Raw genomic sequence first — 17,009 nt, 5'->3', positions numbered from 1 at the left:
TAGCTTCATTTGCAGAAAGGATCAACCGCTCTCCCCCAACACCCAACCTGCATTCTCTTATTGGAGAGCTGGACAAATGATAAAGTCACCACGATATTAAAAACATGTTTTTTAAATAAAAACACTACAAAAAAATTAAAATAAATATAGGCACTCAACAACCGACTTGATCACTTCCCAGCATTTCTAGTGGAACAATTGACCAACAAAGGGACTGGAAACTGCGACACTTCAGTCAATATTGTGCAATCTGCCCTTATCGTGTTGTGTGGCTCTTAGCTTATTTATTAAACAATTGGTCTATATATTCTGTATTGTATAATTGTGTACATGTCTGTATCGTGCATCAGGTTTTAATTACTATAAGTACATTTAAAAAAATTGCACTGGTGTACACAGGAGGGAGTTTGAAGGTCAAGAAAAAATAAAAGAAACGAATATTATTGAACCGTAAACGGCACCCCCCCCCCCACCCCACCCCTCCCATGTACTGTTCTGGAACGATCCACCATTCTAGTGGAACAATGACTGGAATTCATATCTATTCGTGGTCCTCCTTTCTGGATTGGAGGGGGCAGGCGAGTCAAGGTAGGATGTCTCTCTACCCAAAGTCTCAAAGGGACTTGCCACGTGTTGAGGCATCCCACAGTTGCTGTGATTGGTGTCCTGGCAGGGTCGGACTGGGCCCTAAAATTGTCTTGGGCACCAATAAAAACAAAAACAAAAACAAAAAAAAGTGGCCCAGGATTGCAAATGGCTATTCATTCCTTTTGTGACACTGTTTGAATAGTAACCATGGGGAGTTTTTTTGTTTAATAAAGTGTGATGCAGAATAAATGCACAAATTGCAACACAGGTCAAAATCTCTAGCCGCAGAGTGAATTTAGCACAAAATTGGCCAACAATGTGGCCCACATTGACCCAAAAAACTGCCCCACCCGCATTTTGCATTTTATGGTTCAGCCATAGCCCCATTGCCCTATAGGCCAGTCCGAGGCTGTGTTCTGGGCCTGTATACAGCCTCTGCCTCCCCACCCCACAACTTCCCACATACACAATCACCCCAACTCCTGTCTACCCCCAGCACTGACACATTCTGCGCATGCGGTTCACACTCACACATATCGCGGCTCCTGGCCGTGTAGCACTCACCATGACACGCACTTAATCTGTGGCTCAACCACGAGCCCGGACACCCCAGCACTTACCCCTTTTGCCCTCGATTGCGGTACTTACACGTTCTGAAGACTCGGGGCATAGTAGGTTCGTCCTTTCCTTTTTTCCCTCCACTGCTTTTAAATATTGTGCTTTTTAATGTGTTTCACTCCCTTGTTCCCTCCCTTTGCCCTGTGGACGCTTTGAAACAGTATTTTTTACTTGCTGTATAAGCACCTAACAAGCGAAAAATAAATAAGAACTGCATCCCCCTTATCCAACCTACTCTACTGAAAGGCTGTCGGCTGCAAGATCAGATTGCACACCAGCAGTAAGGCATGGCTTGCACCGCATTCAGAAAGACAGGCTTTCCTTCCCACCAGGTTTACCCAGGATCCTGTTCACATTCACCCATCACGGCCCCCCCCCACCCCCCTCACCCTTAAGGTACTCCGACAGGGGCGGGGGGCTATAGCCCCTGATCTTTTGGTTGTAGCCCCGGATAGAATCTCAGAAGCTACAGCCAAAAGACTAGCTAGCCCCCAGTCCTAACATCAGCTTAGCCCCGGTTCTTTTCCAGACCTAGCAACTCCCCTGTACTCATACGCACGTGGGGAGGATGAAAGGTCGAGTTGGTCTTGACGGGATTCTAACCTGCAACCCCCTACTAACTGCAGCAGTGGGCATTCAACCAACTGTTCTTTGTTTTAAGTGTATTTTACAAGCAAGCCTGCCAAAATGTTACACTCAGAAATTGGTGCAGCTTTGACTGCAGTATAAAAACCTTGCAGTAGAACTGCATTTCATTTCAAAACCTGTGAACTAATTAATGACAGATGTAAGACTGAGCAGCCAAAGAACACGCTAGAATCAAACCCCCACAAACCAACTGAAATACAAAAAAAATGTAAAACACAACCCGCCGAAAAGGCGTGCTTATTGAAATCATAAAAGGAATACAGAACAATCACTTGTGCCACGAAGTGTATACAAGCTACATTAACTCGCAGTGAGCGTGTCGCCAGTTACTTTAAATCAGAAAAGAACAACAAAAAAAACAACTTCCATTTTGGAAGGGGGTGCCCCGGAGTCGAATCATGCTGCCCCGTTGCCATGGCAGCAGAGTACACCAGGAACGTGAGGGACGTGCGGCTCGAGGAGAGTGGGCTGTACCTGCGGTCATTCAGAATGCGTGGCTGAGGGAGCGTCTAGACAGCGAATACAACACCATGGAATAAAGCGACTGCACGGCCAGTCCGGAAGCCCTGGCAAGGCTTTCTAAAGAAAGCAGCAGTTCACACTGCCGGCCTAGCCCCGTCACACCACCACCCCGGGGGGAGGGGGGGCAGGGGGGGAGTGGGATCTCCCCCACCAACACTTAACAGTGCCAAACCCTGAAACAAGCTGTAACGAACCCTGCCACCACACCCACGACTAAATGCCTCTGCCACAGAAGAGAACCCTCAACCACCACAAAGCCCAAGCTTCTGGTTAACTCAATGGAGTATGCCACCACGTCCACGACTAAATGCCTCTGCCACAGAAGAGAACCCTCAACCACCACAAAGCCCAAGCTTCTGGTTAACTGTGGCACTAAATAGCTCAATGGAGTACGCCACCACGTCCACGACTAAATGCCTATGCCACAGAAGAGAACCCTCAACCACCACAAAGCCCAAGCTTCTGATTAGCTCAATGGAGTATGCCACCACACCCACGACTAAATGCCTCTGCCACAGAAGAGAACCCTCAACCACCACAAAGCCCAAGCTTCTGGTTAACTGTGGCACTAAATAGCTCAATGGAGTACGCCACCACGTCCACGACTAAATGCCTATGCCACAGAAGAGAACCCTCAACCACCACAAAGCCCAAGCTTCTGATTAGCTCAATGGAGTATGCCACCACACCCACGACTAAATGCCTCTGCCACAGAAGAGAACCCTCAACCACCACAAAGCCCAAGCTCCTGGTTAACTGTGGCACTAAATAGCTCAATGGAGTACGCCACCACGTCCACGGCTCTACCAGGGCAACATCGACTGGCTTCTCGACTATTCCACGAGCTAGTAAGCCCCAACATACTATGCTGCCCCTTCCCTCCCATTTATCATACACGGGAACACCAACGCAGAGCAGCAGGGCCCGACACAGATATGCCAACAGAGGCCGAAGGTCCTGCCAGATTTCTGACACCGATTACCAGTGAAATTCATCTGGTGGCCAGAACCGGGCCGGAGTGCTCCACCTCGGCCATTGAAGCAGCATAGGTAACACGCAGCTCTTTCACACAGACCCTGCGCGACCCCAAGCTGCATTTACTGGGCCTGTTGTAGCACCATTCCCACTCTTATGATTTAGACTACGGCAATTGCCTGCTCCCCATCCCCATCCTTGTAGGAGATGGTTCCTTCCACTGCGTTACCTTCGCTTTCAAGTATCTGAAGGTTGCAATGGAAAGGGAAAATAAAATACACACGTCTATTTGCATGCCCCTAAAACCCGATCATACACAATCACAATGTTAAAGTTGTGTTTCTAGGGATGGAGACAGAAAGAATAAAGAGAAATGGAAGCTAGGTACCCGGCTAGAATGATTTCGGACTGGGCAGGTCCGTGGCACTGGTTTCTGCATTTGGCGAACCTGCCCTCTTAACACTGGCAATTGAGAGGCGTTGCTAAAGGCAGCCAGGCTTAAGGACATAGCACTGCGCATTACACCCGCTCTCACGCAGCGCTAGGTCATGCGCAGCACCGGCTCTGGTATGCGAGGAAAGGGGCTGGCAATGATGCTGACTCAACTGTCAGTCATGCAGTCTCCCCAGAGAGGGTTCTTTTCTTATACCCGCTGGGTAGACCACCCACCCTGCCCCCCTCTGGCTGGCTCCCTGCCAATGGCAGGACTGCGCAGGGGACCACAATGCGGGGCGGGGGGCGGCAGGCTCTGCTCCAGCAACAGCCTCCGAGAAGCCGATTGGAGCCCGGCCATACAGTGGATGTGACGCGCGGTGAGTCAGGAGTGGGCTCACTCTGCAGGGCTGCTGCAAGGTGGGGGTCGGGGAGCGCGCCATGTGCACAAGGTAGCGACAGCAGGCCTGATCGGTGGCAACCCGGAATATACTTAACTTCAAAACCCCAGATCCATCGATCCACTTATTGATCCATCGTCAATCAGCAGCTTGTTCTTAAATACCATTCGCCCCCTCCCCCATTGAGCAGGGCTAAGCGCCCCCCGCTTGATCATACAAGAGGAAAAACTGCGATGCACAAAGAATAAAATATGTAGGCAGGGTATAAATACTTTTAATTAGACCTCCTCAGATGTTATTTTAATTTCGCCAAATTGATTAAACTGCTCAAAAAAAAGCAATGGCATCCTGCTCTACACCACTGCCTGCCTTTAGGACTTCGAGCTTACGCCCATCTCATGAACAGAGACCCTATACAATGACCTACTGACATATGAAGTTGCCCTAAAACCACCAATGACACGGGTACGACCAGGGAAACGCTCCAAATTAAGGCAACTAGTCTAGGGGGGCACTTCTGAGAAGAAAGCCACTACACTGGTCAAACCCAATTCTCTCCATAAACCGACCGACAACCTGCTACACTGGCACCAGCAATTTGGCTGCGCCTCTGGCCAATCAGAACGGAGGAAAAGAGCCCGTTCGGTTGGGAGTGCCAGGTGGAGGATATATACATGCACATCGATGTGTGGACGAATCCAAATGAGGGGCGGGGGAGGGGTGGAGGGGCACGGTGGCTCGCACACGTCCGCAATGTCCTCCAAGTGACGTGGAGAACTCCCCCTCCCCCGTATTCTTGCCGATACCACCCTGCCTTCTGGCCCTTGTAGGCTTGAATTTGTAATGAGAAAAGGCGAAACCCGAAATGGGAGAACGCCACCCAATTGTGTGGGGGGGGGGGCTGAACGGGAGTTCTGCAGCATCCAGCCATAGAGTACCTTAAAAGGCTAGTGAACAATTAAACGGGCACGTCTCGCCATCTTTTCAAGCCAAAGCTCTTGGACTCATGTGATATGAAAAGACCCCCCACAGTAATGTCGCGTGCTTCAGATGACATACCCGGGTATGCCAGACGGTGCAGCAAACTCTCCATCACACCTAGGCAGCGCGAGATGGCGAGCAGAGGCCGCTGTGAATTATGGCTATACATGCGCACCAAGGACAGGCGAGCCAGGATACACGGCACGTGCCATTTTCCCGCAGCCACTGATGGTTGGTGACCATCGGCAGTATTAAAAAAAACACAGCGCGCCACTGAGTCAGAGTACCAGGGTGCGAAGACCTACAGAGGCTGGACCCGTCCCCCAATTCAAGCCATGACTAGTGCAAGAGGATGACGATCTCCCAGGAGATGGCACCACGTAAAGTGGCACACTTCCCTGCACAGACGGGGCATGGTGCAGTGGGCAGGTGCACAGTCATAAGAACAGAAACGAAAAGAGCAAATAAAAACTTCAAGTTGCCCTTAGAAATAAGGAGCCCGAGGTTCCAGGCGGAGACCTGCTACACATCCAATTAGAACGAGTGTCAGCACGTGTGCCCAACCGGCTAGGAGTACACTTGCAACACTGAGCAACAACCGTGCACCACTGCATAGACGGCGTATCATCGTATGTGAAGTGTATGCATGGTGGTGGCGGCGTAAGAGGACCCCGCCTGCAATCGCACCTCAGATAATAGGCACAGGAGGGCACGCGTGATCTGCACGCCGAGCTATGCAGTAAACTACGTGCTCCACATATTCGCTGGATTTTTATAGTCGCTACTATAAAGTGGTAAAGGAAAGAAGGTAAAATAACCCATGTGTTCATAGCCCTGCAAAATGGCACCGATTGTATTAACAGCAGAAGGACACCAGGCTAGATTGCGCAAAGATCTGCGCAGCAGGTGCACCGACCCTCTTTGCCATTGCTTGTCACAATTGCACTTGCCGGTAGCAGTCGCGATAGAGGGAGCGGACTCTGCTTTATGAAATGACACTTCCCTCTCCCGCAGCGCTCAGCCAATCCCATCGCTACCGGCCGGCGAACCACGATCAGCTGTTTTGCAGCAGCCTGCCCATCACCCACTCACACAGGCTCCCCGGGAAGGTACCACAGCTACCCACACAGGCTATGTTATCGCGCATAGGTGTTTTGAATCACGTTAGAGGTCGCCCAAATCACACTGCACATATAAAACGAGCAAACAAATAAAAATGGCAGGGTTATCTGTATCCCAAACATAATGTCGCGCGGACCCGGGGATCGAACCTATGTTGCTCCGTGTCGTTTTGTTCCCAAGGCGAGCACATCGCCTCCGAGCTATCCTCCCGGGACAGACTACGCACTCTGGTGCGGTACCTATTTTAAGTCCACATTTTCTGATAAGGAAAATGTTTGAGCTTGCTGAAAAGGTGCCCTCTAGGGCCATTTGGTAAACTGGTTCCAGGGCCTCGCAGTCCACTCCTGCTTGCAGTGGCACATCATGGCACTAGGCATGCAGAGTCACTGCCCACGGCGAATCCAATGCGTGTCTCCCACATGCCCGCAGCGTGCACACGGAACCACCTCCCGGCTTTCAGTTTCACTTCTGCACGGCTCAAAGCATTGACTGGAAGACACGCCATCCTCACACCAACCGTTACTGTGGTAGACAACCTTTGCACTGCAGCACACACGCGCACATTTCTTCATCCCAGCACACATATATCCTTTGCAAATCACGCTGCGTAATGACTCACTGGAAGAACAGCCCGGGGCTGATACTATTAATGCACCCGGTTAGAAATCCCTCTATTTCCCCAATATGCAAACCAGTACCCCACCCCCCCCCCAACAACGTTATGATTCTCCACATTCAACTTTCCTACCCCCTATTCGTGCCCCGAGTGCACCTAGCCCCTTTCGAATGCCTCCAAGGCTGTGCCCATACCCCACCGTGATTGCAAGCTCCCATTCTGCATTTCCCCACATTGCATTAGTGCATGCAACCATTGTGCGCAGACCCCGCCGCGCCCCACGGTGCGGCATGGCCGCCGTGCCCCCATTTTGCCCCAATACCCACCCCTGAGCGGCAGAGCAGGCCGGTCATCCTTGGGCACCCAGATCTTCTGGATCCGGCTCTGGGTGAGCTCCATGGCAGGCATGGTGGGGTGAAGTGCGTGCCCGGGGGCTGTGGTCCTCTGTGGGCAGCGAGGGTGCGCTGTATAGACGATGACCGCTTCCCTGGTTAGGGGTGCGCTGCTCTGAAAGGGGGTGCACTGCTAGCCGCAGACCTCTCAGTGGCTCTGCATCCTGACTGCCCCAGCAGCGTCCATGCTGTCGCCGCTCCTATCACACCGTAGCCTCAGCACAGTCCTCGAGCTTCCTTTAATGGCGGGCGAATGCGCTCTTTGGGGTCTTCTGGACGCGCCGGGGACCCGTACTGCTCAGTGGTCGCGCGACCGAAGGGTGTCTGAAATTTCTGAATCCTGCTCGCTCCCCAAGCCGCTAGAAAAACCCCTGCCGGCAAGGCAGGACCCGTGACGTCACAGTGGGCGTGACCTACCCCGGCAAGGCTTCCCCGCCCCCAGCTCAGGAGACGCTGACGTTAGGACGGAGGACGCAGCCCCGCGCGCGGGAGACGCCTAGCGAGCAAACGCGGTACTGCCCGAGGACGGACATCCTCCCACACTGTCAGCCATTTGAAGTCGTTTATCTTTTTAAATATTTTTTTTAGTGTACTTGAAATGAACGTACAATTGTTTCTCATTTTGGTATTAGAAGCCTGTCCATCAAGAGTGAACATTTGCAAAGCAATAATCATTGTTAAAATACCGATCCTAACAATGCCATCGATGACACATATTAATATAATATATAAACAGTAATACTATAAGTCAATACAATTGTATGTCTTGCAAAACATATGGCATTGTAGCTAGATACTTTCGCCATCAATATATGTTAATGTTAAAGGTATTTGTACCGCGCACTGATTGACCTTCACCAACGAAATTGGTCCCAGCGCTCTGGCGGATCTGCAAATAAAAAAATATATGGGAGAACCCTTTAGATACACATCACCCTCATTGGAGACTGGACAATTTGGGAGTTGTAAAGAGGCATAGCGATTGTGAAAATTGCCTCCAAAAGTCACAAAGCAAATGTTTTGTGGATGACCAGACCACAATGCTGATATTGGGCCTCAAATATCACATCACTCAAGTTTTGCTTAACTTATTGCTCTGCACTTAGCCTGTCAAAACGGTAACACTGAAACCCACATATTATCTACCGGTTACTGCTTCTATAGTCATACATGCCAGCACTCTCTGTTTAGGAAGACGATTCCTGACTTTTCAATATAACTAAAACGTTGCTATTTTCCATATATTTGTACTTTCTCGCTCTAAAGTTGTCCTTTACCCTAATGCAAGTGCAGGAAAATTGTATTCTGTGTCAAAACCGGAGGCTCAAATTATGCTTTACCATACTTGCCAACCCTACAGATTTAGGCAGTAAGCTACTGCTTTTTAAGCCGTCCGACCGCCTACAGATTTCAGTGACAGATCCTACTGCTTTCTACAGTGGCAAGTAATTTATGTGACTCTAAGGCAGGCTCCAGGACAAAGCATGCATCACATTAATGAAGCTGTCTACACAGTGGACTGGTAGGTCATTACTTTGATTAGGCTCAGACCAATCCACTGACCTGACAGCTACTTGACTCTGTCTTACACTCTTGCCGAGACAACCTTTAGATGAACCACCAGTGAAGGCAAGTGGCAGAGTGTAACATCATCACACAGCATCTGCCTATCACACTGAGGGCGGGTAACAGTTGCCATGTCATTCAGTGTTAAACTTGCAATAAATATGTACTGCTTGGGCTGCCACTACAGAGCAGAGGCAAACATTGCCTACAAGCTCTGTCTGATTACCTTCTGTGAAGTTAGGTCATTGAATTTGGTGTTAAGTTACCATTCAGAATTATACCTTTTTAAAATTTCAACATCTTGCCATGTTGTACTGTTTGATGGATTGTGTACTTTCAAATGTTCCAAAGGTGCCAATAATGTATGTTTTGTATTTTCCTGTGATGTCATTGTTATGGGAATTATTTTCTTTTTAAACTTTAAAAAAAAATCCTACATCTTTTTGGTCACAGAATGTTGGCAAGTATGCTTTACTATATACTCCAACTCGAATGCTCTGTGTCACACCATAACATAAACAATCAAACCAATATCCTACTCTTTTGTTCCATAAATGCCTTTCTCCTTTCCTCTTTCTTTGGTGATCGAACAGCAGATAAGTATTACATGCACTTTTGCGCCTTGTGCGTCGTACTCAGAGAGGCATAAGAAGTTAAGAGTTTAGTAGAACTATATTATCTTCATTGTTTTTTCTTTGGCAGCAAAAGCACTTTGATAAGCACTTGTCTAAGGAAGAGTCCGGCTCACGCGAGCCGGGACATCCCACAGGCTGCACTTCAGCAAGGTTCGCGGAGCGCAACAGGGCCGCCCACAGTTCTCGGCACCTGTGCCTCACTTCCCCCATGTGCGGCTTCAGTAAAAAACACAGTACTTGGCACCACAACTCACGGGCAGATCACCGGCATCGCGCTTTGCTGTTAGGATAGCAGAGTGCTAACCCAGAAAGCCACCTATAGGCAATAGAGACCGTGATAGTTCAGAGCCTATCATCACATTTCGCGAAGTCTGGTGACTGTGGACATCTACCTCAGAGCGCAATCTTTACGCTACAGAGGGCAGAACAAATCAAGGCTTGTCACCACAATTGTACAAGATCATGTATCACAGAAGCATTGTACTAAGACGGCCCAAAAAAGTTCCTAACAACCCAGAGGACCAGGAATCAATCCAAACCGGACTCAAAGACGAAGTAGACCAAGTGCGAGGCAAAATCCAGCTTTATTATCAGTCAAATAAAGCAGCGACAGCCTGCAAACATTACAATCTCACTGCTCTCTGCTCACCCATCCAAAAAAAACGGTTTAAGTAGTACAGCTTCGTCATAAATGACATCAAATTTGATCACTTTACAAAAACCTACGAGTGTGGGGATTGGTTAGTGGTGGCTAGATATACACACTATATAGTTCACATATCTAAAATGGGTTATACTTGTCTGACAGCACCCCTATATTGATAAAGGTTAAACTATGTCATATCTACAACAAGGGGTTGGTTGGCACATTACTTGATGGGTGGCATAACACCAGGGATTGTGATCCGTTGGCTTTCTGCTAACCAACCTCAGACAATTGACAGTTCGTCAAGACATGAGCCAGACAGGGAGTAGGGGGAGAGAGGTTTGTGGATTGCTTTTCTTCTAATTACAAAAGTTACCATTCCTTATTCCGAGGCCGTGAGCCAGCGTGATCTCTTTGTATTTGGCCTTGTGCAATGTCTCATCTCTGCGTGTATGTGTAGGGAGTACGGCAGGTGTTCTATCAGTATTCACTTCCAATGGACAGTGTTCTGCAATTATCTGTCAAGTGTGATGGGATAGTGTTGGGTATAGATTTATCCTGTATTTATTGAGAATTTAACTAATATCACTGTAAGTCTTGTGTTTTCTGTTGCCACTGGAGACACTCTGGAGTTATCATTCATGGAGACTTTATGGCTTATAGCTTGACTGCACCTGGCAAACAAAGATATTTTGGGATCCAGTCTTTTTAACCAGTCCGTATGCACACTTTGTGGATTCTGTCATTTTTTCCAGCCTTTTGTGCCAAACCTGTCTTACATTTTGCATTCAGCGTATACATCGGCTATCTTCGTGTTCTTCATATCCAGTCGATGTTCTGTTAGTATTCTTCATGTATAAATGGACGTGTTCTTCATGTTGAATGCACATTTGCTTCATGTCTAATGCATGTACATGTAAGATTATAACATTAGTATGACTTCTTTTGCCATCTTCAGTTTAAAATTGTCTCTATGTCCTGCTACACCTACCTGGCATATGGGCGGTATGGTTGTCTTAGTGAGTATTGTTTCTCAACTGTGTGGTATCGGACAGTGGGAGGGTAAGAAGCATCTGCCTCCCAAAGAAGTGTGACCTATCGTGCTCACGGAGCAGACCCGAACGATACCAGGACCCAAGATAACCTGTTAATATCCTCACCATTGAGGAGAGTATGACAGGCAGCAGAGTTAAACCCTCCCTCATAGCGCAACAACAGTCAGAAGTCATATCATGGAGCATCTTGGAGAAAGCTCAAGCAACAGTGGGACTCTCAGGCCAGGGCCCTCAGACCCCATTCGAGACCCAACCATAGCTCAAATGGTGAGGATGGCAGTGTTTTTAAAAGGCTGGGGCCCCTCAGCAAGAAGCTGGGTGTGCTGGAGGAGTGGATCTCCTTTCTCAAGGAGTGAGAGCAGATAGGTTCAGGCTCAAGCAAGAAGGCACAGCGGGAAGAAACAAAACCCACTGGGCTAAGAGTACCAAACCACCCCACCCCCGGGTTCTGCATGTTTGCAGTACAGAGATGCCAAGCAAGCAGGCTCATTAGGATCCTTCGTAAGAACACAGTCGCAGAGCTGCGCCGCTCCCAGGAACAGACCATATCGCCCGGAGGAAGAATACTAAGGCAAATAATCCTGTGCCTCACCAACATACAGCAACTGCGAGGTGTCAGACGTTTCCAAAGCTCTGTCCTCAGTGTGAGAAACCTGAAGCTGTCTGCCTAGCTAGTCCCCAGGGATCTGTCATCCAGTTTGCCAGGACACAGCCATCGCTATTGGATCCAGTTCCTGGGGGTAGACCAGTGAGGGAGGATCACCTGGATGGGGGGTCCTCGGGGAGTGGGACACCGACGGGTGAGATGTGGTATCCACCTTCATTTAACACCTTTTCCCCATCCTCTCACGTAGGACATTCTAAACCACTGCCCCCCACACCCTTTTTTCTGTCACGAACACTTTCGCACAACACAAAGGACAACAGACTAACACCAGAGCTGTTTACCTGACATGTCCCAATACAAGGGTCAGGCAAAGTCAGGCAATTGATCAGAATCACACACCCCTAACAGCCCTTTCCCTTCCCCACAGGGATAAAAGGTGAAGCCAGAGAGCACAGTACAGGGACGGCAGACAGCACGAGGAGACAGCTAATCAGGTGCGGCAGTTCAAGAGAAGGAGAAAGGTACTAGGATTCGAGAGTGTGGTGAGGAGAGAAGTGGCCTTGCTCTTTTCGTCCCAGTCCCGCAGAACCTTCGTGGAAGAGAGGCTAAGGCCACGAACAATAGCACAAGTGTCTTGCAGCATATGTCAACGGTACCCGGGGCAAGCTGACGCCGATAGGCAGGAGTGAGGGAAGCTCCTGTGATCGTGGCACCGGCCATGACTCCAAGGATGAAGAAAAGCCAACCTGTTCATCACAACCAGTGAGTCGAAAGGGAATTATAAGAACCGGGCAGTATTGGATGAGAATGCCAGGGGAAACAGGCACCACTTGGGTGCCAACTCAAGAGACTCTGGTCGAGCCCCATATGAGAGAAACTACAGATACTAACAGGCTGTAGGAGATCCAGCGGAATAGATCAAAGTGGTCATACTTAGGGTCAAGCAAAATCCCTGTACAATTGAAAGATTTTGATCTACAAAGTGAAAGAAAGGGAAGTGAATCCTGCAGTGGGAGGAACCAGGGGAAGCGAATCCCAAGAAGGGCACAGTCTAAAGTCCCAAGAAACAGTGTGTTTGCAAACGTAAACCCGGCTAAGGGATGTCCACCGGAACTGTTTAAAAAAACATGAAGATTTGTGGAATACGATTGAGAAGGGTCAGCGCCCAGAAGAGGGGGGACTCAGGGGTAAAACCATCACCCTACGTGAAACTGCGGTAAATGATTGAGAATGGTTAGCGCCCAGAAGAGGGGGACCCAGAGGTGAACCCATCACCCAGCCCACATTGGAAACAAACTTTCATTTGGTGAAGGAACTGTTTTTGTTAGTTGAAGACATCAGATCCTCGAAGGCAAGAGACTTTCAAGTTAAACAAGACTTGGCCATCGATGGTCCTGAAAACTGCCATTAGAACTGTTGTCTCGTGCTGGAGAAGCCCAAGGCTGTACTGTGCTCCAAGATCCCACCTTACCCCGTGCTCAAAACGTGGGGAAGGGAGACCCAGGATACCGTATCGGACCTATTGTTGGAGAACACTTCTTTCTTTTCTTGAGAACTATCCCACACCCTTTTTTGTATTAGTTGTAAGGTTTGGCAACAGGTTTCTTAGTATAGGCCCTTTTATTTGACACAACACCACTAGGACTGCCTTATTTCTCAATTGATGGTCGACGCTTGCTCCCATCACTTGTGTCTGTTTTACTGGTTGTCACCATGAGTTCCTCATATCAGCGAGGAGGAGCAGACAAAAAAGTATCAGTAAAAGAAAAAGGAGCAAAGATGATGTCTGGCAAGAGCAGTTGCATGACGAGTTTGACACAGAATTGCTCGTCGACCAGAGATTATCCAAGCGGGAGCCTCCAGCTAAGGTGAGGAAGTACCTAAGCAGAAGCCAGAAACAAGCTTAGGGCTGCATGCCCCTGACCATCTCTACAAGAAAAGGTGTCAGACATGCCAGATTTAGACTCCTGAATGCTGACCTTCATGGGCAGGTACAGGCGGGACAGCAAGAAAGGAATCGACATGTAATAGAGGGCCTGCCAAGACGAATTGCTGGACACAGTGGGTCCTCTGACGAAGATCCTCCAGAGGGCGGATGAAGTGAAGGAGAGCAGCGCCCCGAACAATCCAAACATATTAGCAGGATGGGGGCGAAGGCAGCCATCTGCCTCCTTGGCAATGCAAATTGTGCAATAGCAGTATAGCACAGGAGGTCGATTTTGGTAAAGTTCGACCCCAAGCTGAAGTAACTAGCCTCTTCGGAAGCCGAGGCTGTGGCTAAGGTCTTGTTGTTTGGCAGGCATTTGCCAAGGAAATGGCTAGGTTCACCAGCACCTACGCCATCTTGAACAAGGCTCAGGCATCCTTGAAGAAAGGCTTCCCCGCTGGGGTTTTTGGAAGGGTTGGCAGAGGAAGGGTCCGTTCAGTCAGCCAAGGTGCATGACATAGGCCCTAAAATAGAAAATTGTGGCAGAACCAGGAGGACAAGAAAACGGGGCAAAGGCTCAGAAGGCACCAGCAGACAGCAACCCACCATAAGGACAAGGATATCAGCACCCGATGCACAAGCAAGGGCTATAATTTGTGTGGCAGAGATTACCAGGGAAGCCTGGGTTTTAGAGACGGGCCAAGGTTTTCAATTGGAGTTCTTGCAAGTGCCCATTCAAGAGTGGCTGCCGCCTACGATATTCTGCTTCAAGGAAGATAAGGAGTTGATGACGAAGAGAGGTCAGTGAGCTTCTGAGAAAGGTCGTGATTACCCCTGCCGAGCGCGAGATGGGCGGTTTCGTGAGCAACCTCATTTTGGTCAAGAGAAAGCAAAAATTAAGACCCATCATCAACCTCGAAGCCTTCAAAGCATCTATAGTAAACCGACATTTCAAGATGAAAGGTATACATCTCTTTCTGGGTCTCTTTCAAGGGGAGGGGGACTGGCTGGCTCGAATAGACTTGTGGGACGCTTATCTAGCAACAGCCTTTTCTTCGGTTCCTTTGGCAAGGATGCTGTTAGGAGTTCACTTTTCACACATTCGGGCTCTCGTCAGCTCCTTAGTGTTTCACCAAGTTGCTCAAGCCTGTAGTGTCCAGGTTACACAAACAGGAAGTCAGATTAATAATCTATCAGGACGACGCCAGCATAATGGTTTAGGATATGCACCTACTTTGCTCCCAAGTGTGGCAAGCAACAGATCTCCTACAGGTTTTCAGGTTTCTTTTGAACTGGGAAAAATCATAGATAATCCACTTCGAAAGGTTAGAATTTCTGGGATTTCTGATCGACTTAGTCCATGGAACACTAAGTCTCCCTCTGCAGAAGATCAATGCTGTCAGGAAAGAGATTAAGGCAATCTTTATCAAGGATGTCCTATCATTGAGAGAACTGGCGAGAATAGTGGGGCGGTTAGCATCTTCTATTCAGGCCATCTTCCCAGGTCCCTTGCACTATCGAGCCCTGCAGTGCCTGAAGATTCAGCACCCCAGGAAAGGACTGTTGTACGAGCAGAGAGTTCCCATGTCTCAGGAAGTGAGGGTGGAATTGTCCTGGTGATTTCACCACGTGCTTGGAATGGGAAACCATTGTTGGGTTATCTCTGGACCTGACAATAGAATCTGATGCCAGCCGGAGAGTCTGAGGAGCCCGCTGCAGGAAAGCAAGCTTCATATCAACTACTTGGAATTGTTAGCCGGTTCTTTCGCAATCACATTTCTGACTTGGGACAGGGTCCGGTGCTGCATTCTCCTGAAAATGGAGAATATCTCAGCAGTGCATTACATCAACAGGCTGGGAGATATGAAATGAAAGATACCCGGCATAACTTGCCAAGGATTTCTGGAACCTCTGTCTGGAAAGGAATCTGAGTGTGACCATGAGTATCTCCCAAATCTGCCCAATCAGGTGGCATATTGGAACTGCAGGTACCTCAGGGACTACAATTATTGGCAATTGGACAGAGCTGCATTAAGCAGACTGATGCAGCTAAGAGAACCATGTGTTAGAGACCTCTCTTTGTTTCCGGCTGAACTGACAACTGACTTGGTTTTATAGTTGGAGGACAGATCCAGAGGTGTTGGCAACAGATGCTTTCTTGCAGTTCTGGGTCTCCAGGAAGAGTACACTTTCCCCCCCTTTGTGATGATTGCGAGGATGATAGCTCAAGCGAGGTGGCAACAGGCAAAGCTAATCCTTATTAAGCAAGCCTGGAAGGGGCAGCTGTGATTCCCAGATCTCCTGGAACTGTCAACCAATTTACCAATTCTCATTCCACATCGTCAGGACATATTAACGGATCTGACGTGCCTACCACATCTGCTGGTCCTTCAGGGAGCACCCGATTTAGGGCCATGGCTGCATACAGTGGTACCTTGAGAAAGCAGGGGATTTTGGGAGAGGCTGAATGCTTCATTGGCGAGTCCTGGGTTCCAAAGAAAGTGAAAGCTTACAGATCAATTTAGACCAGATGGCATTGCTGGTGTTTGGCTAGGGACGTTCATCCTGCCAGAGCCAATGCAAGTCACATAGTGCATTTTCTAGCAGCTTTGGCAGCACAAGGCAAAGGATATAGGACTGTGAACAAGTGCAGATCAGCGATCTCAGATGGCCATGAATATGTCAGAGCTGACCCTGTGGAGGAGCATTCCCTGGTATGTATGCTCCTTAAGGGTGTGAAGTCCCATTACCGCCTGTCCCGGACTATAACCAGTTATGGGACATGAACATTGTCCTGCAACTTTTCCAAGGATGGCACGACAACATGCATCTATCCAGGAAAGCTCTGGAGGCCAATTAGCAACACTGTTATGTTTGGTGTTGTGTAAAAGAGTGTCCAATGTTGGTGTCTGGAGATGGTCAGTAAGAGTTCCCCAGAAGGGGTGACTTTTTACATTAGTAGAAGGTCCAAGATGGCTATCAAGACGGTGACCTATCCTGCATTTCTGGCACATCCCAAGCTCTGCCCAGTCAGGAGCTTCAAGGCATATAAGATACAGAGGCAGCTAAGGCTGCCCAGAGAAAGTCAGGTTTTCATTGCCTTACGTAAGTCCTTCAAAGAGATATCAGTGGCAACCCTAGTGAGGTCGGTGAAAAGGTATATGCACCAAGCATAGATGAAACTGGCCGATTTTGCGCTCACTCTGTTCGAGGAGCGATGGCATTCAAAGCCTTCACCCTTGGAGCCTCTCTACAAGACATTCTGAAGGGCAGGGACT

General features: G+C 48.8%; 1 protein-coding gene across 5 annotated transcripts in view; it reads right to left on the bottom strand.

Moving 5' to 3' along the window:
* Nucleotides 1-17,009, bottom strand: part of PFKFB3 (6-phosphofructo-2-kinase/fructose-2,6-biphosphatase 3) — a 335,583-nt gene that overhangs the window by 113,088 nt on the left and 205,486 nt on the right. For 2 of the 5 annotated variants that reach the window (XM_069629665.1, XM_069629663.1), the window contains exon 1: nt 7,230-7,689. The exons of 1 other annotated variant lie outside the window; for it this stretch is intronic. In XM_069629665.1, coding sequence (XP_069485766.1) covers nt 7,230-7,311 — 82 coding nt within the window. In that variant the 5' untranslated portion in view covers nt 7,312-7,689. Of the gene's footprint in view, nt 1-7,229; nt 7,690-17,009 lie in introns of those variants that run through there. 2 more of the 5 variants (XM_069629667.1, XM_069629664.1) reach the window with 2 other exon arrangements.

This window comes from Ambystoma mexicanum, chromosome 12 (genome assembly GCF_040938575.1).
Source record: "Ambystoma mexicanum isolate Mex_15411 chromosome 12, UKY_AmexF1_1, whole genome shotgun sequence".
NCBI lineage: Eukaryota > Metazoa > Chordata > Amphibia > Caudata > Ambystomatidae > Ambystoma > Ambystoma mexicanum.
The sequence above is the reverse complement of the archived record's forward strand: the minus strand, read 5'-3'. Positions and strand labels throughout refer to the sequence as shown.